At 39.2% G+C, this 24843-nt stretch overlaps 1 protein-coding gene and 1 long non-coding RNA gene across 8 annotated transcripts in view; one reads left to right on the forward strand and one right to left on the reverse strand.

Moving 5' to 3' along the window:
- SRGAP1 (SLIT-ROBO Rho GTPase activating protein 1) overlaps positions 1–24843 on the forward strand; it is a 265812-nt gene that overhangs the window by 156017 nt on the left and 84952 nt on the right. For all 6 annotated transcript variants that reach the window (XM_078076218.1, XM_036070972.2, XM_036070971.2 and 3 more), the window contains exon 4: positions 4244–4306. In XM_078076218.1, coding sequence (XP_077932344.1) covers positions 4244–4306 — 63 coding nt within the window. The remainder of the gene's footprint in view (positions 1–4243; positions 4307–24843) is intronic.
- LOC118522138 (uncharacterized) overlaps positions 7707–24843 on the reverse strand; it is a 52458-nt gene continuing 35321 nt past the window's right edge. Inside the window, exon 7 of one of the 2 annotated variants that reach the window (XR_013449254.1) lies at positions 7707–7736. This is a non-coding gene — a long non-coding RNA (uncharacterized LOC118522138). Of the gene's footprint in view, positions 7737–10375; positions 11435–24843 lie in introns of those variants that run through there. The other variant, XR_013449253.1, reaches the window with a different exon arrangement.

A 24843-nucleotide genomic window follows, 5' to 3' on the forward strand; every position in this document is an offset into this window, starting at 1 on the left:
TCAGAACATCTAAAATTCCCATGGGAACCAGGATCCTTAAGTCCTCTTTCATGATTTGTTTATATCTTTTCATGTTGACTTGAGGAAATTTCCATTTCCTAGTGGATGTTCGATTAATTCATCTAGTACCACTAGTGGTGGGACCCCCATGAAAATGGAACGTAGAAATTACCGGTAAGTATAGTGTACCTATGTGGCAAGGGGCTACGGATGGAAGTAAAGCCGGAGGGCTAGAGCACAATACTTGAGGCCCCTCCAAATCAGGCGTCACCTGGAGAGATCTAATGGCCAGGGCAGTGGGGAGGGACAGGAAAATCAAATCAACCAGTATCTGCCAAGCACTTTCTACATGAAAGTCAATGCAGCAATTGTCCTCACAGACCATGAGAAAGAAAAATACAACATGGCCTTTTTGCTCAAGGAAGTTGCCATTACAAATAGTGTCTGGGAAAGAAATAATTATAATATTTATGGGATGTTTACTGTGTGTTAGGTATTAATCTAAATGCTATGTATGTGTTGTCTGATTAATGCTCTCATCAACCCTATGAGATAGGCACAATGACTATATTCAGTTTACAGATCTGGAAACTGAGGCCCATGGGAATCCAAAGTCTTTGAAACTTAAGACCCAGGCATTCTGACTCCAGAGTCCTTGCTTTTAAGCGTTATGCAATATGGCCTCTTAGACAAATTTTTTTATATTTCAGGGCCTCTGGGAAAAGGTGAAAGAAAAATGTAAGAGTATGCTTGGTAGAGCACAATTTGTGATGCCAGATTTCTTCTACTCGTTACCTGAAATCTTATAAAATGTGAAATGTACAAAGAATCTTCTTGCTTGTTCTGAGATATTTGACCTAAGATAGCTTGGCAGGACTCTTATCACCCCAAACCTAAGTCTTCAATCTGATTTTAAATATTCTTGTTTAAGGCTAATCGGACCTAAGGGATTTTTTGTCGTTGTTATTGTCCTAAGTCTTTGCCAAGAAATACTTTATTTTTGGACTTTCTACCTGAAATGTGGACAGCTGAGCAGAGTCACTTAGTGGCCTTTGATCCCATTAGAGAGTTCTGAATTGGTGACCCAGATCCTTGGATGAAATTTGATATTAAAATAACACTAAACTGAAGACATAGGAGATTGCGGTGTAATGTATACGGTCAGAATAACCAAGACTTGAGGAAAATTAAATGAGTTTCATTTGGCTTCATTTGCTCACTTGTGACTTTTCTTTCACCCTTGAGTGATTCATAATCCACCTCTTCACATATCAGGGACACAGCAAAACATAAAGTCTCTAACTCCAATTTAAGGATTTTAGAAGTTAGCAGAGCTTGATAAACAGCAGTACTCTTTAACACGTCAAGAAGACCCAGTGACTAGTGCTGCTAATGAATTTGAATTCCTCAAAATTCGGGTATTGCTCTGATGTCATCTTCCCACACTGTTTTATCTTTCAAGAGTTTTTGCTTCATCACATTTGGCCTTTTTTGAGGGAGGCCTGACCCAGTGACTGTCGTGGGTTTGCAGATGGACTGTGTTTCATCCAGATCCTAATATTTTCATTTTTTTAAGATTTATTTATTTGAGAGAGAGAGAGGGAGGATGAGTGGAAGGGGCAAAGGGAGAGAGAATCCCAAGCAGACTCCACACTAAGCACAGAGCCCGGCATGGGGCTCTATCCCATGACCCCCAGACCATGACCTGAGCTGAAAGCAAGAGTCAGACGCCCAACTTTCTGTTCCACCCAGGCGCCCTCCCTTACATTTTCTTAAGAGTGGCCTGTGGGACTTTCCTTTCTCCTCTCTCACCAGTGGCCAGCCTTCAGCAGTTGTAGTAACTACTTGAGCTATTACACAGACACAGTATTTCAGCTTGTGTGTGGATTTATTTAGCAAGTGTTTATTGGAAGCTTCCCATGTGCGCCAGCAGGACCTGGTCTAGCCAGGGAGGGAATGCCGCCTTAAATACCATACCATTGGTGCCTCACCTGCCCTCCCTCGTCCTGGCCTGGTTCCCAAGCACTGTGCAGGACACCAGAGTCACAGAGCTGGTAAAGATATGGGCCTTACCCCCAGTGCAGACAGTCCAGTGAGGGACACATAAATGATCCAGTGGATGTTGTTCTTGATTTAAACTGTAGATGAAGCCACACTACATTTTTTCCACTCTCTGTAGCTGACTACATCATGAACTCAAAACAGGAAGAAAATAAAAATTAATTTGGATATATCATTTCCTTTAAAATAACTTATAGATTTTGCTGGAAAAAATATTCAAATACTCATATATCAAAGTCACAGAATTAGCCTAGGGAAGACTGTTTTGAATGCTGGTTATTTACCAACTGAGCAGAAGCGTAGAACTCTTTTTCATCTTAATGAAAATAATAAATGCAGATGAGCACCAGGTGTTGTATGGAAATGATGAATCACTAGATTGTACACCTGAAACATACACTGTATGTTAACTGACTGGAATTCAAATAAAAACTTGAAAAAAAAGTTAATAAATCCAGAAGCAAAAGTATATGGATGATAAGTGGCCTCACCATCTCACTGCTTTGAAAGTGCTTTCTTAAAGTTAAAATTATAGTCAGTCAAATAGTTATTTTGAAAGGGAGAGTTAATTTCTGTTTTGGTTTCTAACTTAGCTTTTCGGGAATCAGAAAATTTCTTTGTGACAGTACTAAGATGGGATGCTGGAATTCATCTTTTTTTTTTTTTTTTTTTTTTAAGTAGGCTCCACAGCCAGTGTGGAGTCCCAATGTGGGGCTTGAACTCATGACCCTGAGATTAAGACCTGAGCTAAAGTCAAGGGTCAGGCATTCAACCAGCTGAGCCACCCAGGCGCCCCTATTTCTGATTCTTTAATGAATAATGCAACTAAGTAAAATTCTGTTCTGAAAACTTACTTTTTCTTTCTTCTTGATAAAGTCTGACTCAGATGGTGGGAGAGCCATTCAGACTCTACTTATTTGCCTCTACCCAGTCTCTGGTGACAGTTGGTGCACACATCTAGTATCTAGAAAGGGCCATTTAGCTAGAATCAAAAAGATAAGAAATAACTGTTGGCAAGTATATGGAGTAAAGAGGACCCTCGTGCACTGTTGCTGGAAATGTTAATTGGTGCAGCCACTGCAGAAATCAAAATATTAAAAATAGAGGGACACCTGACTGGCTTAGTAGGTGGAGCACGTGATTCTTGATCTTGAGTTTCATGAGTTCAAGCCAACATAGGATGTAGAGATTACTTAGAAATGAAATCTTTAAAAAAAAATTAAAAATACAAGTATCATATGATCCAGTAATTCTGCTATAGGTTATTTACCCAAAGAAAATGAAAACACTCATTCGAAAAGATATATGCACCCCTGTGTTTATTGTAGAATTATCTACAATAGCCAAGATACGGAAGCAACCCAAGGGTCCATTGATAGATGAATGGATAAAGATGTGGGGGGTGTGTGTGTGTATATATAGTAGAATATCACTGAGTCATAAGAAAGAATCAGATCTTGCCATTTGCAACAACATGGATGGACCAAGAGAGTATTATGCTAAGTGAAATAAGTCAGACAAAGAAAGATAAATACCGTATGATTTCATTTACATCTGGAATCTAAAAAGCAAAACAAACAAGCAGAAACAGACCCATAAATGTAGAGAACAAACTGGTGGTTGCCACATGGGAGGGAGGAAGGGGGATGGGCAAAATGGGTGAAAGGGAGTGGGAGATAGAGGCTTCCAATTATAGAATGAATAAGTTATGGAGATGAAAGATACAGCATAGGGAATATAAATGATACTGTAATAACATTGTGTGGTGACAAATGGTAGCTGCACTTGTGAGCACAGCATAACATACAGAGATGTTGAATCACTATGTTGTACACCTGAAACTAATGTAACATTGTGTGTCAACTATACTGTAATTAAAAAGAAAAAGGGTGGGGGGGGTGCCTCACTGGCTCAGTCAGTAGAGCATGTGACCCTTGATCTCAGGGTCTTGAGTTCAAGCCCCATGTTGGGCACAGAGCTTACTTATTAAAAAAAAGAAAGAAAGAAAGAAAAGAAAGGGGGCAGCTTGGTCAAAGATGTTTATTATTTAGGGGTATGCTGGCCTTCCATTGTATTATATACATTCTTCTATTTTCAGTCACTGGACTTTTTAAGATATAAATAATTTAGAAACAAGTTTCTATTACATTTTTAAATATTCTTAATTTCTTCTTAATTATAGAGCAAAGAGATTGCATTCCAACTTCATGAGGATCTGATGAAGGTTCTTAATGAACTCTATACGGTAAGCACGTAATCTTTCTTCTTTTGCAAGAATCCTTGGTTTAGAATTTTGGTTTGCAGAACACTGCTCTTACTAGAATTTATTCTAAGCTAGGGTGTTGATGGATGCTTCTCTGGTTGAAATGTGGAACCAAGTGGATAGATGCACACTACTACATTTTGCCATGCCCTCTCAATTTGGGGAGACTGTATTCAAGTAAATATGTATATGAGTTAACACACTTTTAAGGAACTAGAGTATAAGTGTCCCAGTAAGACATGTTTTTAACTGGTTGGATTATAGGTGATCTGTACATATATTTAATTCCAGAGTATTTTGTCTTAAATTATTACCATTCTTGAATTAGCCATTCTGGGATTTGAGCAATTTAGAGTTGCTTTATTCTGTTACTTTAATTTTTTTCCCCATTTCAGTTAAATTGGTTAATGACCTAATATATTAAAATATATTAAAATTTTGGGGAGGTATATATTTTTCTCCTTGGCAATAATTTGCTTTTTTGAATTTAAATTTTATTCAGGTTACTGCCTATAATCATAAGAAATTAAATAATTTAAAGCTATTTTATTTAAAAAAAAAAAAACCAGTGAGGTTGCAGGTTGGAATTAGTCATATGTCCATGTAAATTTTTTTACACTTAATGATCATATTATTAAACACAAATTCCTCCTGGAGGAATATGACGAGTTTTTATTTTACAAGAGAGAATAACATAATGAGAAATGAGTAATATTAATTTGTTATAGCTATAGATATTTGCATTTTTATTATACAAGATTATTTGAATTCTTAATAGGCAAATTAAACCTGAAACATTATTAATATGTTTCTTGATTTACAAATCCCATTTGTTCTTAAAAACCCATGTGTGTAAAATGCAATTTTGTAAATTGTTTTTAATGTTCCATTGATACTTGCTAATTAAAAGACACTGTAGTTTTAAGCTTTTTATTTATAAAATGAGTCATATTCTTATAAAATTCACTTTCCAATTTTTTTGTACATGTGTGATAAATTTGAATTTTTTAAATTTATTTTAGAGAGAATGCATGTGGGGGGGTAGGGGGGAGGCAGAGAAAGTCTTAAGCAAACTCCACACTGAGTGCGGAGCCCCACATGGGGATCAGTCTCACGACCCTGAGACCATGACCTGAGCCAAAACCAGGAGTCAGTTGCTTAACCAACTGCCACCCAGGCGCCCCACTAATGAAATTGAGTTTTTGATGATAAAGGCCATTTATTAGCTCATGTTTTTTGTGTGATTTGTTAATTTCTGATACCCTAAATTTGGCAACCATTTCTAGATTTAGAATTTATTTTTTATTTTTATTTTTTTTAAGATTTTATTTATTTGACAGAGAGAGCACAAGCAGGGGGAGCAGCAGAGGGAGAGGGAGAAGCAGGCTCACCAAGCAGGGATCCCGATACGGGGCTCAATCCCAGGACCCTGGGATCATGACCTGAGCCAAAGGCAGACGCTTTTGGTGACTGAGCCACCCAGGCACCCCTAGATTTAGAATTTAAAAGTTAAGTGAGCATCATGCCTCTGAGACATCCAAAGAAGAAATTCTGTATCTTCTTCCATTGAACTGTTCTAAGATGAGAGCTCTGTGGCATTTTCCTTGTGGATCCCTTTGCTTAGACATTGTTTTGCCTAGAAATATAAATCAATCTCTAATACTTTAAAAAATAGATCTGCTGATTGTCATGACTTCATAGACAAGAGCATGTTGATTATGGTCTGAAGCTAGTAGTACTAATCAAAGCAACAATGGCAAAGTAAACTTGGTTGTTGAATATGAGGAAAATCAGTAAAATGTTATGAAAATTTTATCTCAGAGGGATTTGCATAGTGAAATTTTTCCTATATTAAGCCTATCAAATGGACTTACACATTTATCAGACTCTATGTAGATGAATCCAGTAAGCTGACTCAGAACTCTCATCCTTTTTTATCAGTCTGAAAGCCTAAGGGAGCCAGGTTCTAGAAAAGGCCACTTGGAGTTGAATGACCCTGTCAGAGTCATTTAACCTCTCAGGATCAGTTAAGGAACTAAGGGATAGTGGAGATGAGCAGTGAGGTTCTAATTAGGTAGTCTGTAGATCACTTTAAACTCTTGGGAAAAAAATTCATCTTGGGGCACATGGGTGGCTCAGTCAGTTGAGCATCTGACTGTTGATATCGGCCCACATCTTGATCTTGGGGTCGTGAGTTCAAGCCCCACATTGGATTCCACACTGGGTGTGGAGTCTACATTTGAAAAAAAAAGATCTTAACCAGAGAGCATGCTCACCCGAGGTCAGAGGTCATGTTCCTTTGGGAACACATTACACACACACACACACACACACACACACACAGAGTTTACTATAAAAGATGATGATGTTTGGTCTCTCTTGCACTTTAAATTCAGATACACAAATTCTGTCTTGTTGAAATGACATCTATTCATCATACATATTCAGCTTACATTCAGAAAGAAAAGATGAGGAGTATTTGAACAGGGGACCAGGAGTTGGGGGAATGTGGTTGAGGTTCCTTGTGCAACCACTGACTGGTCATGTGCAAATGACCATCTGAGTTATATCATGCATAGAAGTTTGTACAACTGATGAGGTAATAATGATTGCTGAAGCAACAGATACAAAATATGTAGCCTTAAGCAACTGAGGATGCTATTTAATTGCCTTTTCTGACGCATATTCACTCCTCCCTTTTTTTTTTATCCCTTGATACTCCTTGGGAGTCAAAACATTTTGAAAAGTACATTAACTTCCTTATACCAGCGGAGTTGGAGTGCTTTATTTTAAATTACAATCAACCTTAGTGGTGAGCCGTACGTGTGGACTTCCTTACTCAAAGATATTTCTCCCAGAGGCCTCTTGGTTATTCCACACATTCCAGACATTCAGAAGGTTTTGTCTTAAATAAAATACAGACACCCAGAAAGAGTCAAAAGAAATGCCTTATGATCATGTATACCGTAGAGTGAGCCATGTTTTATCAGATGCTTTGAGTACAGGTTGTGTGCCTCAGACATAAAGGCTGGACTTCCAGACAGGGGAGAGGGGATGGTGGCATCAGAGTGCCATCCGGAAGGGGAGGAAAGGCTTGAAGACATGCATCCCCTTTTCTATATTTTTTCCTCAGCCTTGCCTTTATTTGCAGAAACAGGGCCTCGGGATGATCATGTCTCACCTTGAAGACACGTAGGGCAGAGAGAGCAAATTCTCTTATTCAACCGTTGTGTTCTGTATTCAGGCCCTCACCAGATTGGATGAGGTTCACCCACACTGTTACGAAGACTAATTTATTTATTCAACAAACATCTTTTAAATGCCTGTTACAGTACAAGGCACTTTGGGATACCCTGGGGATGTAGGTATGAATAAAAACAGGCCACATACTTCTTCCCAAGGCATTTATATTCTGGTGGGGAGAAACAGACAGTAAACAAATAAATGTATAGTATGGCAGGTATAAGTGTTAAGAGAAAAAATAAAGCTGAGTTAATACAGATGAGGCATTCAGAACAGCGCCTGGCCCATAGTAAATGCTTAATAAATGTTAGTTGTAAGTGTCATCCTGGTCATGTCATCCTCTTCATCATTAGTGGAGTGGGGATGGTAACAGTTCCTTGTCTGTGGAGATCCGGGATGGCATCAACAGTAATTACACATGACTTTTACATATGTATATACACGTATACATATGGTTTTTCCTCATAATGGATATATATTAACTTTTGTACAAAAAAGAAAAAAGAAGGTAACTTCCCCTAAGAAAACCAAATCACTAGTAGATGTGAACAGGGCTGCCATCGGGTTAGTGGGGAGATGGAAAAGCAGAAACAGAACAAGGGTGACACGAAAAGTCAGAGGGGGCATTCAAAACAAAGTTTGCCTTCATCTGTCTGGTAAACAGTAGGTTAAAGTGCTAGATCTCTCTCCCCTGATACCAAAATCTCAAAAGGTTATGCTGCATTTTAGCAGAAAAACAATGATCTGTCCTCTATTAATATCTCTTTGCTTTGCAGCATTTTACTCAACATTTTACTCAGCATTTTAAAAAACGAAGAGCTGACCATCCTCAGTAAGCAAATTCTAACAAAGATTAACACAGACGGTCATGATAAATCCACATGAAATTGATTGTTAATTATGTGTAATTGATCATCACACTCCCTATACATCAGTGACACACATGGCTAGCCAGAGTCAAGAGGTAATCTATCCCCAGTTTCCATTAACATTATGGGGAAAGAATTGAGAAAATGAAGATTTATCCAGCCCTTATCATGAGGCAAGCGCATTATCCCATTCATTTCTTGCAGCAGCCCTATGAGGCAGGTATTCCTAATCCCAGTGTAATGAATGGGAACTGGGGCTCAGAATGATTAGCTCAGGATCACACAGTTAATGAATGCTCCAAAATCTAAACCCAGCCTCATCCCTATGGCCCATCCGTTGTCCACCTGACAGCTGCCTTAGGGAAGGATGTGCAGGGCAGGTGGGGAAAGGAAGGGTGGAACGTGATCTAATAGATAAATCTCATAGGTAAAACTCACACTGCATGCTCTCCTGGACACTTGTAAAAATTTATTCAAGCTTTCCAGACAGTCCGGGTGGGGTTACAGAATGGGAAACCCAAATGGCTTTGCACTTTAAGCTTTAATGTTGGGGTATGTTCATTTGGAGTGCCTCTTTAAGATACAGTCTTTCATTTATCTTTAATGTTATATGTGTCAACACCTCCTGTGCAGCTGTGTGTTCATACACAGTGATTACTGCTAAGGATCTATTACTGGATACTCCATTCACCTTTGTTTCCTCCTTCTGAACTGCACTTCTGATTTGCCTAACAAATGTAAATAGAAAATGGAAAAGCTGTCCCAGTACCAAACCCAGAGGCCACTGAGCATCTTCTATGGAATTTGGAAAATGGGGTTGCTGCATGCACACAGATATCCACCCTGGCCTTTACACATCTTTGAACCACTTATCTCTTCAAAATGTTAAAATAAAAAGCTAATTATTTTTTAGAAGGGATGAGAGGGAAGACACTGTTTATTATTTCAAGCCCTTCCTTGAAGACTCCACCTCAGAGGACTGCTGAGGAAAGCTTTCTTGGCTGGCTTGTGAGCCTCCCACGAACCAGGAGCTAATGCATTCTTCTATAACAAAGAAACATGCCCAAGGCAAGGTTGGAAAGTCATTCCGAAAGAGCCCAAGATACTCACCACCCCATATCAGAAGATTTTTCTCTGAGCCTCAAAGAGGGTTTTTATTTATTTATTTTTTTGGCTAAGTATTTATTTTAGCTTGAGGGCATTTTAAGTATTTGAAATATATATCTTTGTAGTGAAAATGAAAATTCATTCCTTTGAGATGGACTACAAAAAGGTCTCGTCTCAGAACAAAACACTGAGCAAAGAGAAATAAGGTAGAAAAGATATGTAAAAAGCTCCAAAATTGAAAACCTCTTGGGAATACCACATTCTCCATGATGCCACCTGGAAAACTTTTTTAAAAAGCGATCTATTTAGAGATCTTGGGCTGACAAAGTGTTCACATTATATCCTTCTGGCATATTATAACTAGACACTTCAATGGAAAGAGAGAGAGAGAGGTGTTGGGATCAGATGACTCTGCCAACTTCTGAATTCTACTCTTGGGGTTGACACAGACTGACTTTGGAGATTAAGTTAGCTAATTTAGCTTGGCTTCATTTTCCGCCCAAAATGTTTGGGTTAATAAAATTTTTTCCATTGTGTGAATCTCTGAGGACAGCTGTTTGATAAGAACTTTATACACAGATGCCTTTTAGGACACCCTGCTAATTAATGAAGCCAGATGATCCCAAGTGCCTGCTTGGAATCTTCATTTTCTCTCTGAGATTTGAAATTTAGTTATGGTTGGTGCTTATGAACTACAAGTAAGACTGTCTTCTAAAAGAAGTGAGCAGTATGAACTGGAAAAAAAATTATTTGGCTTAGAAATGAAAGAAAATGTTAGAAAGTATAGTTCAGGAAAAACAAAAAATTTCTAAATAATGTGTCATACCAAGAATTCTTCTCAAAGAGTATTTTATCCTGTTACATTCTAAAATACAGTATTATGACTTTTAAGTAATTACAGTGCTTTAGTGCTTTACACTTAATCAGAATGTTTTGTTTTTATTGGGTAAAGTATTTAGCTTTGTTTATCATTGCTTATCAAACCCAAAGGTATAGAGACAACATACATATACATAGAATAAATTAGGGGCATTTTGCTTGGATTTATTGTCTCCAAGTGGACCAGAAATGTTCACCAGTGAAAATGTACAAATCATGTGGCAGAAATCAAGATCTAAATCACTTGTATCCATTTCAGCATATCTTAATACATGATTTTGTGACTCACATGATTATCTGAATTTCATCCTACTGTAGGCTGATTGTAGAATTGTAGACTGTAGAATTTTAAGCGCTGAATGGCCCTTTAGAAATAATCAAATTAACCTCATTTAAGGAGAATATTACAGAGACTCAGATTAAGTGATTAACTGAAGTCCCAGGTTGGACCTGAAACCCAGGTTTTATTTTGATTCAGATTAGTAAATAGTTTCCTATGGGGGCTGCTTCAAGTGAGAGTTCCCGGTCAGGCTTCCCAATCTAGAAGATTAAAGCTCAACCAGAACATAGTAACAGCTAACTTTTGTCAGGTACCATTCTAAGCACTTTACATTAATTAGCTTTTTAAATTCCCCCAACAGCCCTCAACGGGTAGGTGAGGCACAGGAGAGGTTGATATATTGCTGAAGGTCACAAAGCTAGGAAGTCTCAGACCAGGCACACACTGTAATCTCTTTTTTACTGGCAGTTATAACCTAAGGTTATTATGTACCAACATTATGTACCAACAGAGGTTCAGGCAGAGGGTTTGGAGATCCAAAGAGAATTTGAGACACATTGAGGACTAAGAAAAGTTCTGAGAGGAAAAGGTAAAAATGGACAGGATTTCAGTAATAGGAGAGGGGGAGAGGGGGCGGGGAAGGTTTTGGAGGCAAAAGGAGCAATGTGAGCCAGTGCATATAATTTGGAAGAACTCGAGGCATATTCATAGAATTTCCTTCTGGACCCGTATCTAGAGAGAAAGGACAAGTCAGGAGTTGAAGGATTTCGAGTACCAAAATGAAATTGTCGTGAACATAGGGCAGCAAAAAATGGTTAGACATTTAGGGCGCCTGCGTGGCTCAGTCAGTTAAGCGTCTGCCTTTGGCTCAGGTCATGGTGTGTGTGTGGGGCGGGGTGGTTCTAGGATCGAGCCCCACATTAGACTTCCCGCTCGTCGGGGAGTCTGCTTCTCCCTCTGCCTGCCACTCCCCCTGCTTGTGCTCCCTCTCTGCCAAATAAAGAAAAAAAATCTTTAAAAAAAAAAATGGTTAGACATCTTGTCAAAAGCCTTCGAAAACTCAGAAAGCTTCTTTGCACAGATTAAGGCCTTTCGCCTTCCTTCTCTGTTCCCCTCACCCTTTTATTTTTTTAAATAAATGGAATGAGATGAATTAGATTTGAGGCACAGGATATGTTTCAAATTCCAAACCATTTTTCATTGAAAGAAAAGGATTCTAATACCAGTTTTTCCCCATTGTAGTTGATACTGCAATTCTAAGCATTGTAGGGCTTTCATTTTATGATTCCAAGTGTCTTGTGTCCTCAGTTTAAATATTTCCTGTACTAGGGCGCCTGGGTGGCTCAGTCGTTAAGCGTCTCCCTTTGGCTCAGGTCATGATCCCAGGGTCCTGGGATCGAGTCCCGCATCGGGCTCCCTGCTCAGTGGGGAGTTTGCTTCTCCTTCTCCCACTCCCCCTGCTTGTGTTCCCTCTCTCGCTATCTTTCTCTCTCTCTCAAATAAATAAAATCTTTAAAAAAAATTTTTTTTCACTTTAAAAATAAATAAATAAATAAGTATTTCCTGTACTGAACCTTGTAACTTAAATGTCTAACGTACACACGGAATGCGGTAGCCGGCCCACAGGGGTGCAAGAGCCCCTGGCTCCAGGGGTCCCAAACAGACCCGGTTCAGCCACTCACCACTGACACAATCCAAAGGCAGAGAAATGAATGGTGGTAAAACAGGAAAGGAATTTATTGCAGTGAGGCCAGAACCAGGAAGGCAGTAACTAGCGTCTCAAGGACTGGCTCCAAAGTGCCAAAAATACTTCCAGGTTTCTACCAGGAGAATGTGGGGCAAAGGTGGGTGGGTACGTGCAGGTGGGCAGTGAAGGTCAAATCCATCACTGCCTTGGAGTCAATCAACAGGTGGGGTATTGCTGGTTCAAGACAGCCCTTATCCGTGAAGGGGTAGTTTTGCTTCCCGTCAGGGAAGGCTTTGCCCTTAGGTCTTACACCTGAGCCAAGAGGCTAGCCAGGAAGAACCCCGCTAGCAAGTGTGTGGTCAAAAGGGAAGCAGCTAATGTCCTCTTTCAATGTTGGAGGCATGTGAAGCATTTTCCTGAAAAGAGTTAAGTATTTAATATTGCAGGAGACTTTTGAAATTCTAGTAAATTCTTTGGCTTTTCATTTTACATATACTTTCTCCCTCAACATTGCCAACTACTTTAACCTTTCCCATTGTCACTCTGCCACTGTGTTCAGGGTGGCCCTGGTTAATAAGTATTCCAGGTGGCAGCTCTTGGGTATTTTTTTCAGTAGATTAAACTTGTATTTCAGTGCCTCTGAAGACTGGCTCAAAACCCCTTTTGAAACAAGGGCTTTCTGAATGACCTTCTCTATCACTGATTTTTCTCTCTTGACTTGTTGGGCAAGGATTAAGTCTCTCTGCCACTCTGTTCCTTTGATGCATAAAACAAAGACCATCCCTCTGCTCTCAGCCTTTCAGGTGTGAAAATAAACAAGTCAGCCTCAGTGGGGCTGAGGCCATTGTGGGCTTAAAGGATGTGAAAGAAGGGTGTTTCATTTATTATAATAGCATCCATTAAGCATTCACTGTGTGTCTGTTACCCCTGCAAGTGCTTGACACGTATTCATTCATTTTATCTCCACAACAGCTTTACAGGTACTATTCTTATTCCCAATTAGAGGTGAGGAAACATTCTAAAAGGCAAAACATAGATTTGATCCCAGGTAGCTGGCGCCTGAGTTTAACTATTAGAGCTGGTGAGAAATGAAACGGGCTGTCTTTTAAGACCCTGCTCTCCATCTTCGGAGTATGGTTGCCCAGCAAGTATGTGGAGGAGGCCTGTGATCTGTAATGTCCTAGGATTTATGGAATGCAGTTATTCGGCATTTGTCCCAAATTTCAGAGTCTATTCCCTGTTTCTAAGTCAGTTAAATGGAAAGCGCTAAAAGCACTGTTGCCTCTACTGTAGAGTTGTTATAGGATTATCTCTACTGCATCCAAGTAATGCACACCCAGTGGCTGGGAGGGGCCTTTCAACAAATATATAGGTCCTGGAAATGCATTGATGACAAGCACACAGCCCTGTCACCGGTGAACTAGACTAGTGAGATATTTCCATTTTTGGTGTTAGATACTGGGCTAGGTAAAGAGACAGGTCTCCACAGCTCTGTGCAAAGCCCAGAGTCACCTGGGAGACTCCTAGAGCCCATGACACCTGATTTTAGTGATAAAAGAAGGGTGGGAAGGGTGTTCCAAAAAGCAATTAGTACATGAGGGAAAGCACAGATGTGTCAAACCACATTGCCTGTGCAGGGAACTCCATGTGCTTGAACATTGCCAGAGCATTAGCAAATCACTGATGTAAAAATGAAGGGAGTAGTACATTGGACTTTGTAAAAAATCCTCTGCCCTTTCCACCACATGAAGTACTTGAGAGACAAGGAAACTATCCTTCACAAAACCAGGATTTTTGGTGACAGTGACATTTAATTCATGTTAGAAATCTCTGATAGGGCACCTGGATTCCCAGGATCGCGTCCTGCTTCGGGCTCCCTGCTCGGCGGGGAGTCTCCTCCCTCTGACTCTCCCCCCTCTCGTGTGCTCACTCTCTCTCTCATTCTCTCTCAAATAAATAAATAAATAATTTTTTTTAAAAATTGTGAAGTGGAAAGATATTATACCACATTAATTGCTCTCATGAAAAATTACTCTTAGGCACTAATGAACTGGTATCAATCAATAAAGAATAAAATGTTATTGGATTTCTAGTAATAGAATGTAATGGAATCAAGTAGGACAAGGCCTATTTGTGGTACATAGTAGGGGGCTCAAGAAATGTTTGCTGAATATGAATGTTTATCGAGAGTTCATAAACAAAACCAATAACCCCTAACTATGACTCAGAGACTTAAATTAGAAACCGCCTGTAGTGAGTGTTCTAAATAGAGCCAGGACAGATTGAGATTAATAAGTACGGTTCACTCTTGTTACAGATAGAAACATTTTCTTTTTAATAAAACATAAAATAATTTATCTTCTTTAGGATAAATTAGTCATTTTTTATTAAAAATTTTTATTAAAGTAGCAAAATCTTGTTAAACTAATTGTAATTTATATTGCCACTTTAAAGTTGTTAAATTTAGCATTTTGAAAAAGATGACTAATGCCCTGTTTTAACTCAAATATTACAATAAAAAATAAAAGCATGTGGCAAATCTGTGTATCACCCCCGCACCCACCAAAGAGTTCTTGGGTTTTCCTCCTTGATGAGCACTTGATGATTGATCACTAATCAGCTTGGGAGCTAATTAAAGTCACTAGAGTGATAGATATCCTGGAATAAGGTTCATCAGTATAACGGTGTGTTAGACAGACTATCCAGGCATTGTTCATTTCTAGATATTTTCTGTGCAACAGAGCAGATGAGTTATGGCCTCAGAGCCCATGGAGGATTGTAGGAGGAATCCTACATTCTCAGCGTAGCATGATGTACTACTTGCTGCCTCAAGTCAACGAAAGCAGGAGATAATTAGTATAATTTGTTGTTACACTGGCTTTTCCTTTCGGTTAAAATTTATCTGCCATTTACCCTGACACTGAAAAAAATCAATCCCTTTAGCCACTGAGAAGTATTTTACACACACACACACACACACTCAAATCATAAATTCTTATGGTATTTAGTTGTTGCAAGATTAGTATCTGAAATCATGGACTCACAGAATTTTAGAGTTGGAGAAGGCCTGGGGGATCATGTGGTCCAACCACCCCCGCCCCCTTATAGGTGAGAAAGCGGGCTCTCAGAGATGAGTAGTCTTGCCCCCAGGTCAAATGGGTGGGGCATGGTGGATTGAGGGCTCACACCCTTGGATATCTGAGACTCGAATGCTCCTTCCCCTAACACAGGCTCTTGAAGCTGGAGAAGAAAACAGTCAATTTACAACAGAAAACAAAAACATTAATGATGGCATGGATTCTATTTTCCTATAGACTGCTCAATGCCATCCTATATTATTTCCTCTGAGCTTCATCAACTCTTCTCCTTTTAGCAGGATATTAATTAAAATCCTCTTAGAAAGAAGACTTCTAGTTACATGATCAGTTTTTTCTTCCAATTTGGCCTCTCTCTGGTTTGTACTTTTTCTTTCATTCCGTACTTTTCAAGGTGTTTTGAGAGGCACAGTTTGGTTGTCCCCCTAATTTTGGTTATGTAGGGAGACCTCATATTGTCATCTCTAATAGATAAGACTCATACTGAGGGTCGGAAAGGCTGAGGTTACGGCCAGCAAAGCGAGGATCAAAATCCAGGTTTATTGGATTTCATAGACCTAAGCTCTTTCCATTGAAATAGTGCCCTTTATAATTACTCCTGAAGCAAAATCTTTAACATTACACTAAACGTAATATAATTATTTTTTAAATTTTCTTTAGCCATATTTCTTCCCGTTGCATATATGTCTTCTCTATTTTCCCTTGTGTTTATTCTCTGCGTTTCTGTTGCCCTGTCTTTTGGTTGGTTGGCAGGCCCTAGGCAGCGAGGTCCAGAGTCTCAGACAATGCCTTTTGTTCAAAGCATTTGTTTGAATTATAAATATAATTTGATGATAAATTCAGACTGTTGTGCTGATTTCATTTCAGTGGAGCCACAACATACCTCAAGTTTTCCTTGATAAACTAGCTGTAAAGACAGCATCTCATGCTATTTAATTGTCCATCTTGATCTATTTGCTCATTCTAAAGAGCTTTGCTAAAATTCTTAACGTATACATAAATGGCATAAATGGAAATATCACCAATTTCCTTCCCTTTACCTCTATTAGAAATGATAATCTTGGGGAGCCTGGCTGGCTCAGATGGTTAAACGTCTGCCTTCGGCTCAGGTCATGATCCCAGGGTCCTGGGATCGAGCCCCACATCAGGCTCCTGGCTCAGCGGGGAGCCTGCTTCTCCCTCTCCCTCTGCCTCTCTCCCTGCTAATGCTCTCTCTCTCCCTCTCTGTATCTCTGTGTCTCAAGTGAATAAATAAAATCTTTAAAAAAATAATAATAATCTTGGGATGCCTGGCTGGCTCAGTTGGTAAAGCATGAGACTCTTGATCTTGGGGCTGTAAGTTTGAGCCCCACATTGGGTGTAGAGATTACTTAAAAATAAAATCTTAGGGGCGCCTGTGTGGCTCAGATGGCTAAGCGTCTGCCTTCAGCTCAGGTCATGATCCCAGGATCCTGGGATCGAGCCCCACATCGGGCTCCCTGCTTGGCGGGGAGCCTGCTTCTCCCTCCCCCTATACTGTTCCCCCTCCTTGTGCTCTCTCGCTCTGTTTGTCAAATAAATAAATAAAATCTTAAAATAAAATAAAATGTGTTGTGATAGGGGTGCCTGGATGGCTCAGTCAGCTAAGTGTCCAGTTAAGCATCCAACTCTTGGTTTTGGCTCAGGTCATGATCTCAGGGTCCTGGGATTGAGCCCCGAGTCAGGCTCTGTGCTCAGTGTTGAGTCTGCTTGAGATTCTCTCTCTCCCTCTCCCTCTGTCCCTCCCCCACACACACGCACAAGCTCTCTCTTTCTCTCTCCCTCAAAAATAAATTTTTAAAAAATGTTTTATGATCATTTTTTTCAAATATCAGTAACTGATATTTACTGTACACTTATTATATGTCAGGCTTTTTGTGCTCTTTACACGTGTGGACACCTTTAGTCCTTCTAACTACCCTATGCATGCCATGAGTAAGAATGTTATGCTGGTTTTACAGTGAGGAAACCAAGGCACAGAAAGGTGAAGTTGCTTGCCCAAGATTACACAGTAAGTGCAGAAGTAGGACTTGAACCCAAGCAGTCTATTCTGTGAGTCTAAGCTCTAACCACCAGTATACTCTCTCAAAGTTGAGTTCTCCCTATGTTATTTTGCATATATAATGGAATTTTGTAAATTCTGCTTTCATTGACCTGTGGAGAGCCATATCAGCCTAGGAAGAGGAGATGGATTTATGGGAGTTCATCATCGTGTCTGTCCTACAGACCACTCAGTACCTCAGGGATCAGCAACTTTTCCAGCCCTAATGCCACGAATGAGAATAAACAACAGTGGCCTATACCTCTTAGCTTAGAGCCTAATATGAAGCCAGGTAATCTGGCTCCAGAGCCCACACACTTATTTCTACATCAGACTTTAGGAACTGTCAAGAATCAAAACTATCCATTCTGTTATGTGCTTCTATGCATTCTCTCATTTAATTCCCATTTTATCTCAGAGGAACTAGGGCCCAGAAAAGTTAAGAAGCTTGCTGGCTAGTAAGTGGTAGCACAGGAACTCAAATCCGGTTCTGCCTGGCTCCGGAGACTATTCATCAACAGGGTTGGCTTAGTATCCCACAGAGCAAGAAGGCTCGAGATTACAGGTGGAAGGATCCTGGCATGCAGTGGTAATGAGTGTTCTCTGACAGATACTTCCCACCTGCTGCCCCTGTCCAAAATAAGCCTTTGGAAGGGCGCCTGGGTGGCTCAGTCAGTTAAGCGTCTGCCTTCGGCTCAGGTCATGATCCGAGTGCTGGGATCGAGCCCTGCGTCAGGCTGCCTGCTTGGTGGGGAGCCTGCTTCTCCCTCTGCCACTCCCCGCCTGCTTGTGCTCTCTCTGTCTCTCAAATAAATAAATAAAATCTTTAAAAATAATAATAATAAAATAAGCCCTCGGAGACACAGCACGGCCAAGCAGAGTCCATAACCTGGACTGAGGCTGTGCAGCCCCTGGAGGGGCCAGGTTCCTTGCAACACAGCCCCTGGGGCTCAGCGTAGGGTGGCCCGGGGGCCCTGCTTTCCCGGGGAACCCAAGAACTTGTTGGGAAACAACAGGAATGGGCTTTCAAGGCTGTGGCCTTAACTTGGTGGTAGTCTGGCACTTGCAGAAACTTAGTTATAATTCGAGCCTTGTCATGTACTGACTGTAGAAAAGAGATCTTTATCTTAGCATGCTGACAATTAAGGAAACCCCAAAAATGTAGTTTCTCAGAAGAGCTTTTAGTGATTGATGGAGTTAGTAAACCAGCAGGCTATGTATGGAATTAGGAAATATTGTCATTACATACTGCTTTTCATTTCCTCTCAGCCCAGCCTCCACACCTTTCTTTTTTCAGGGGCCATGAACTCCAATGCTAACTGTATCTTACGGTGATTTAGAGCTATTTATCATCTCATTAGTCCAATCCCAGGTATTTTATTGGCAATGCTATTTTGGATGCTGGGGAGGGAGAAGAATAATGCCAGGCACGTACTAGGTATTTAGTAAATATTAGTTAAATGACTATATGAATGGACAAACTGACTGTAAAATGTCCTCCTGCCCTTCATTTGTTTCTCACCAAATGCCTATTTTACTCCCACTGTTAAAGGCAGTATCAAGAATCCAAAGGGTAGGGGCGCCTGGGTGGCTCAGTCGGTTAAGCGTTTGCCTTCGGCTCAGGTCATGATCCTGGGGTCCTGGGATTGAGCCCCACATCCAACTCCCTGCTCAGCAGAGAGCCTGCTTCTCCCTCTCCCTCTGCCTGCCACTCTGCCTACTTGTGCTCTCTATCCCTCTGTCAAATAAATAAATAAAATCTTAAAAAAAAAAAAATCCAAAGGGTACACAAGACCCTGCTGGTGCCCTAGCTGAACTTAAGGACAGTCCATGATACTGGATGGTACACAGGTGTCTATGACACGTGCAGAGAGTCTGGAGTACTGTCAACGAGAAGATCTCCGCAGTTGGAAGAACACAATAGCTCTGGTTGGGGAGCCAGGGAACACTTAGCAGTAGGTGAAATCTGAACTTGCCTTGAAGGATGAGTCAAAATGTTAGGACAAGGTGCCCGGGGAGGACGTCGCAGGCAGTGGGCTTGGCTTGGGAGAAGGCCACAGAGGCTGGAAAGCACACATTCTGAGGAGGGAGCGTCAAGTGATTGACTTAGAGTAGTGCACAAAGTGCTATCTGGGCCAGTGTTAGGACCAGACCGGGAGGATGCTGAACTCCATGGTGGAAGGAGATGTGTCAAGTCTAAGAAAAGGTCAGACAGAGTAAGAACAGGGAAAATGCCCTGTTGACTGTTATCCTGGATTCTCTTTCTTTCCCTTCCCTCCTGTTTTATGCTAAATGAGGTTACTTCACACCCCAAATCCTCCTGCATATCTTCATCAAATTGCTGCTAAGATACTGCTTTGACCATACCGTTTACACCTCTGTGGATTCATGAACCCCTATAGAATATATTTTTTAAAACTTTCTGGTTGAGGTTTCAAGGCTCTCCTGATCTGGCCCATGACAACTTCTGCAGTCTTATCCTCCAGCCCAGTTACCCAACCGTCCACTGGTCAAGCCCTTCCCTGGAGCCCCTTCTTGAAGTCGTTGTCTATGCATGCCCACCATACCTGTGTGTTCCCCCTACTCCAAATACCTTTGCTGGTACTATTCCTCCAACTTGAATGTCCTCTCCCTTCATCTGTGTCCATCAGACTCTCCAAGGCCCATTTTTTAATCTCCCAAAATTTAAGCTCTTAGAAGTAGGAAACCAAGTCCCTATTTTTACACCCATCATTGCCTTATGGATGGTAAATACCAAGCAAATGGTGAGTGAATAAGTATCTCTCAGCCCTCTTTCCCTCTATTCCTAGATATAACCAAGAGTAGCTAATATCCCCCAGGTAAAGAGGCCTTCCATTTGTATAGTGCTTTAGAGTTTCCAAAGGTTATAGCATAGCAGTCTAAAACACCCAATCTGGAACCATACTGCCCAGGTTTCAACCGTTGTTCTGCCAGTTACCAGCTATGTGACCTTGGGCAAGTTAGTTCACCTCTCAAGGCCCTTCTTGTCACATCCGTATAATAGGAAGAATAAAGGTACGTACCCCATAAGAGTTTTTTAGAAGGACTAAATAAGCTATTATTTGTAAAATGCTTAGAATGGTGTCTGGCACATAGTAAACATTATATAATGCTTCTTTAGCTAAATATATACATATTACACATATATATTGATGGTATACATTATATATATATACACACACACTCAGACACATATTGTAAGTACTCAGTAAAGTTTGTTACATGCACACACACCTAGGGATGCACAATTGAATGTCCACAATGACCTTGTAAGGTGAGCAGAAGTGTAAAATAAATTCCCCACACCTGGTAACTGCTAGACCCATTCTTAGAATCATGCCTTCTAACTTCTGTGCCAGTAGTCAGAAAGTAAAATGTTGGTGACTAACATAATAAAATAAAAGTAATAAAAAATAAATAAATAAAATATTAAAAAAACATTAAAAAAGTAAAATGTATAGCCTTAATACACTGATCTTCTTCAAATATGTGGACAGTTTTCAGATACATAATGGTTTCGTGACACTAAATATTCAAATTTACTATAGATATTTTAATTATTTTGATTTAAAGTACAAGAGTAGTGTCAGATACATTATGTGGGTCTGTCAGTAAGGAAAAAGTATTAACTTCTGTGCAAAAGTTTTTGCATAGGATTTCACAATTGCAAAGAAATCTATTTCGCTATATTCTTCTGCAGTTAAGAAAAGATGGAGTAGGAAAGATAAATTGAGTGTGTTCAATGGAGAATTATGCATGAGGTTTTAGTAGAGAAGAATTCAAATAGGAAAATATGTTATTGGAGTACATTTAAATGGATATATGCCTATCATGTCATTTGGTATGCAAATGCTTGTGTTTGCATTAAGCTGATGGAGAAGTTATTATTTTCTTTGCAGTATGTATTCAAAATTCACCTTTAAAAAAATAAAAGCTTTCTTATACTTCTTTGAAAAAGAGAAAACTGTCTGTTATTTTATTTTAAATACAAAACACATTTAACTTCTGTCAACAGCTTACGTTTTAAATAATGTAGTTTGTTCTTGCATTCATTATCTGCAATTAGAGTTCTCAAAAAGCTTTTAGTGTTTTTCTCCTCAACTTTTAAAATTCATTCATTGTCATTGTTAACATTTTAGAAAATAGTGGAAACCCTTAGTCACATTGGAAAACTGAACAAAGAAATTTCCTTCTGGAAATTACCATTGAACTGGGTAGAAAATCCTCAGCTATCGTGCTGAACCACATTATGATGGGATATTTACACCCTTTTCTTGCTAATGTTAGGTCAAGAATGTTTTCCTTTTAACCTAGACTAGTTTATAAGAAACCCATGTTGGCAGCCAGCTCAGTATCCTTAGTTCATAAGGCTGAGTTTGTGCAGATTACTTGCTTACACAGGTCCTCAGCATCTAAATAAAGCAAGAGTTCAAGTCTTCTCTTCAGGGTGTATTTAAAAGAAAAGAATTCTCAGATACCCAGGGCTGTCTGGGATGCCTTTTCATCTCTCTATGATGGGAGTCACATGTTCTCGTTTCTTCCTTTGGCTATTAGCAAGAAGAATATAGACAGCTGAGAGAGAGAGAGAGAGAGACTTACTCTTTTGTTGGGTTTTTTTCCACCCTCTTTTTTTAAAGATGTAACTGGAACCAGGACCCAAATGGTATGTGGGTTTGCTTCAGGCAGGGTGTACAAACAGAGCCAAGCCTAGAAATGCAAGGTGTGTAGTAGATGCATTGACCTCACTGTTTGCCCAGCTGTAGGGTGACTCCCTTTTCATTCCCCAGCTGCCCAGCTGCTGCTTAATGCTATTTTATTTTTCTTTTGAACTGCGGTAGCCAACCAAACTTCTGGACAGGTTTGATAATTACCAAAAACAGATAACTTTGCAATTACACACAGCTCAGGAAAAGCTGCCGCGACTTTGCAGTTTCGCCCTTACCTTGTTCTTATTCAGCAATGCCTTTAATGTGATTTGCTAGCTTACATTTTGAAGGAAAGACATCATCAGATTTTATGAAAATAAGTAAAGGCTCTTCATTGACCCCATGTTTTACACCTCAAATAGTCACCTTGAGAATGTGTATTAAGTTGAACCATTCTTAAGAACATGCTGACTCTCTACCTTTTGTGTAACCTACCAAAACAGCAATTTCATATGCTTCAACCTAAATAAATACATTCCAGTGATGCTTCCAGTTCCCAAACTATTTTAAAACTCATCTTTTGAAGTGAAAAAAATCAAGTTCCTTACTTCAAAATGTTACATTAAATCTCTTCTAAACAACTACGTTTCAGTTATAAAATTGGCTCTGAATAATTTATGGATTATTTATAAATGAAATAAAATCCATTTTATGTGGATGAGGGTTTAACATAATTTATGGGAAAGTGCCACTACTGATGACTGGATGCTAAGTTCTGGATTGTTCCTTAATATGTCTCTTGAATTGGAGTCATACCCTACCTATGTTGTCTTTTTAAGCAGTATAATTGTGCTTAAAATAAACAAGGTTTAGAAATGGCCCAGATGTCTGACTCTGCTTATAAAAGCAGATTGAAATTATATTAGAGGGGCACCTGGGTGGCTCAGTAGGTTAAGCATCTGCCTTCGGCTCGGGACATGATCCCAGGGTCCTGGGATCGAGCCCCGCATCGAGCCCCGCATCGGGCTCCCTGCTCAGCGGGAAGCCTGCTTCTCCCTCTCCCACTCCTCCTGCTTGTGTTCCCTCTTTCGCTGTGTCTCTCTCTGTCAAATAAATAAATAAAATCTTTTAAAAAAAAAGAAAGAAATTATATTGGAAAACTGTGATTTTCAGGTAAAATCTTTTAAAATCTGTGACCATTACTCTGTATCTACGAGCACAGGGACTATATACAGATATGGTAGATATTATAAGAGTAAATATACTTATTTATTATTTGAAAAAATGTTTATTGAAATATCATCCATGTTTTCTAAATGCTTTGGGAAATAACTATATAGATCAAGTTTTTTTCAAAATAGCAGAATGTTAAATTGGCAGTGTGTGTCAAAAACCTCGAAAGGTTTGTGTAGATTGTGTACCTCTGCAGTTCTCCTTCTGAAAATGTACCATAAAATTTTTTAAATTTTTTAATTAAAAAAATAATAAAAATAAAATAAAATTGTTAAAAATGTGCCATAGGAAATGTGATAATTTTGTGCATAAATATTTCTGTGACAATAATATAACCAAAATGTTTAAGGATTTAAAATTTTTTAATTTTTAAAATTTTTAAATTGAGAATTCTTTATGTAAGTTTACAGCACACATGGAAAGGATACATTACAAAATTTTATTTTCTATATGTTCCTAAATATATTAAAATGCAACTTATTGTAGCATTTCTAAGAGAAGAAATAAGATAGGATGTATATCAAGGGTTTCAGCACAGCTTCATTTATAAAGCAAAAAGTTGAAATATCCTAAAATGTTCAACAATAGGAAATTAGTCAAGCTATGTCCCAGTCATATAAATATTATTCAGCCCTTAAAATTATATTTTAGAAGACTATTTAGTGATATAGAAAAGTGTTCTGATATATTAAGTGAAAAAAGGAGAGAGGAGATTAAAGATTGTTAATATAGTATGGTACAAATTTTTTAAAAGGAGAAATATGTGTCATTTTCAAATAAAGAAGAGAGAGAGAGAGAGTGTGTGTGTGTGTGTGTGTGTGTGTGTGTGTGTGTTTTCATAGGAAAAAGACCAAATGGCTGTACCAAAAATCTTAACAGTGGTTATCTCTGCTTGCTTTTTATTTTCTTTTTTGTGTCATGTTTTCTCCATTGAACATAAAATATTACTTTGTGTTCAGAAAAACAATTTTTTAAACTGAAACTATGTATGAACCTTAATATTTACATCTTGTATTTTGATCAGTAGATTTTATGCGAAAAAAAAAACTCTTTAGTAAGAGCTGTACTAATTTGGAGTTTTTTTAGAATTCCAAAACTGGGGTAAAATTTATCCATGAGTAGTGGTTTATTCTGCAGATTAATAATGCAGAGATTTTAGAGAACACTTTTAAGCTTAAGGGAAATCTTCAAGTGCACTGAAAGCATGCATAAGACTCTAAATCATTTTTTCATCAAAGCCTGTCCCCTAAGTGCCTCTTCCTGGCAGGTGAATTTGCATATTTCTCTTTGCTTTACATAGAAGCAATAGTCCATAATTCATCTATTTGACTAACAATCTGGCTCTCCCCCTGCCAGTTGGAAGGTGATATTTTTAACATATTCCTCACATAAGGGTTTCC

The sequence above is a fragment of the Halichoerus grypus genome, chromosome 6 (genome assembly GCF_964656455.1).
Source record: "Halichoerus grypus chromosome 6, mHalGry1.hap1.1, whole genome shotgun sequence".
Classification (NCBI taxonomy): domain Eukaryota; kingdom Metazoa; phylum Chordata; class Mammalia; order Carnivora; family Phocidae; genus Halichoerus; species Halichoerus grypus.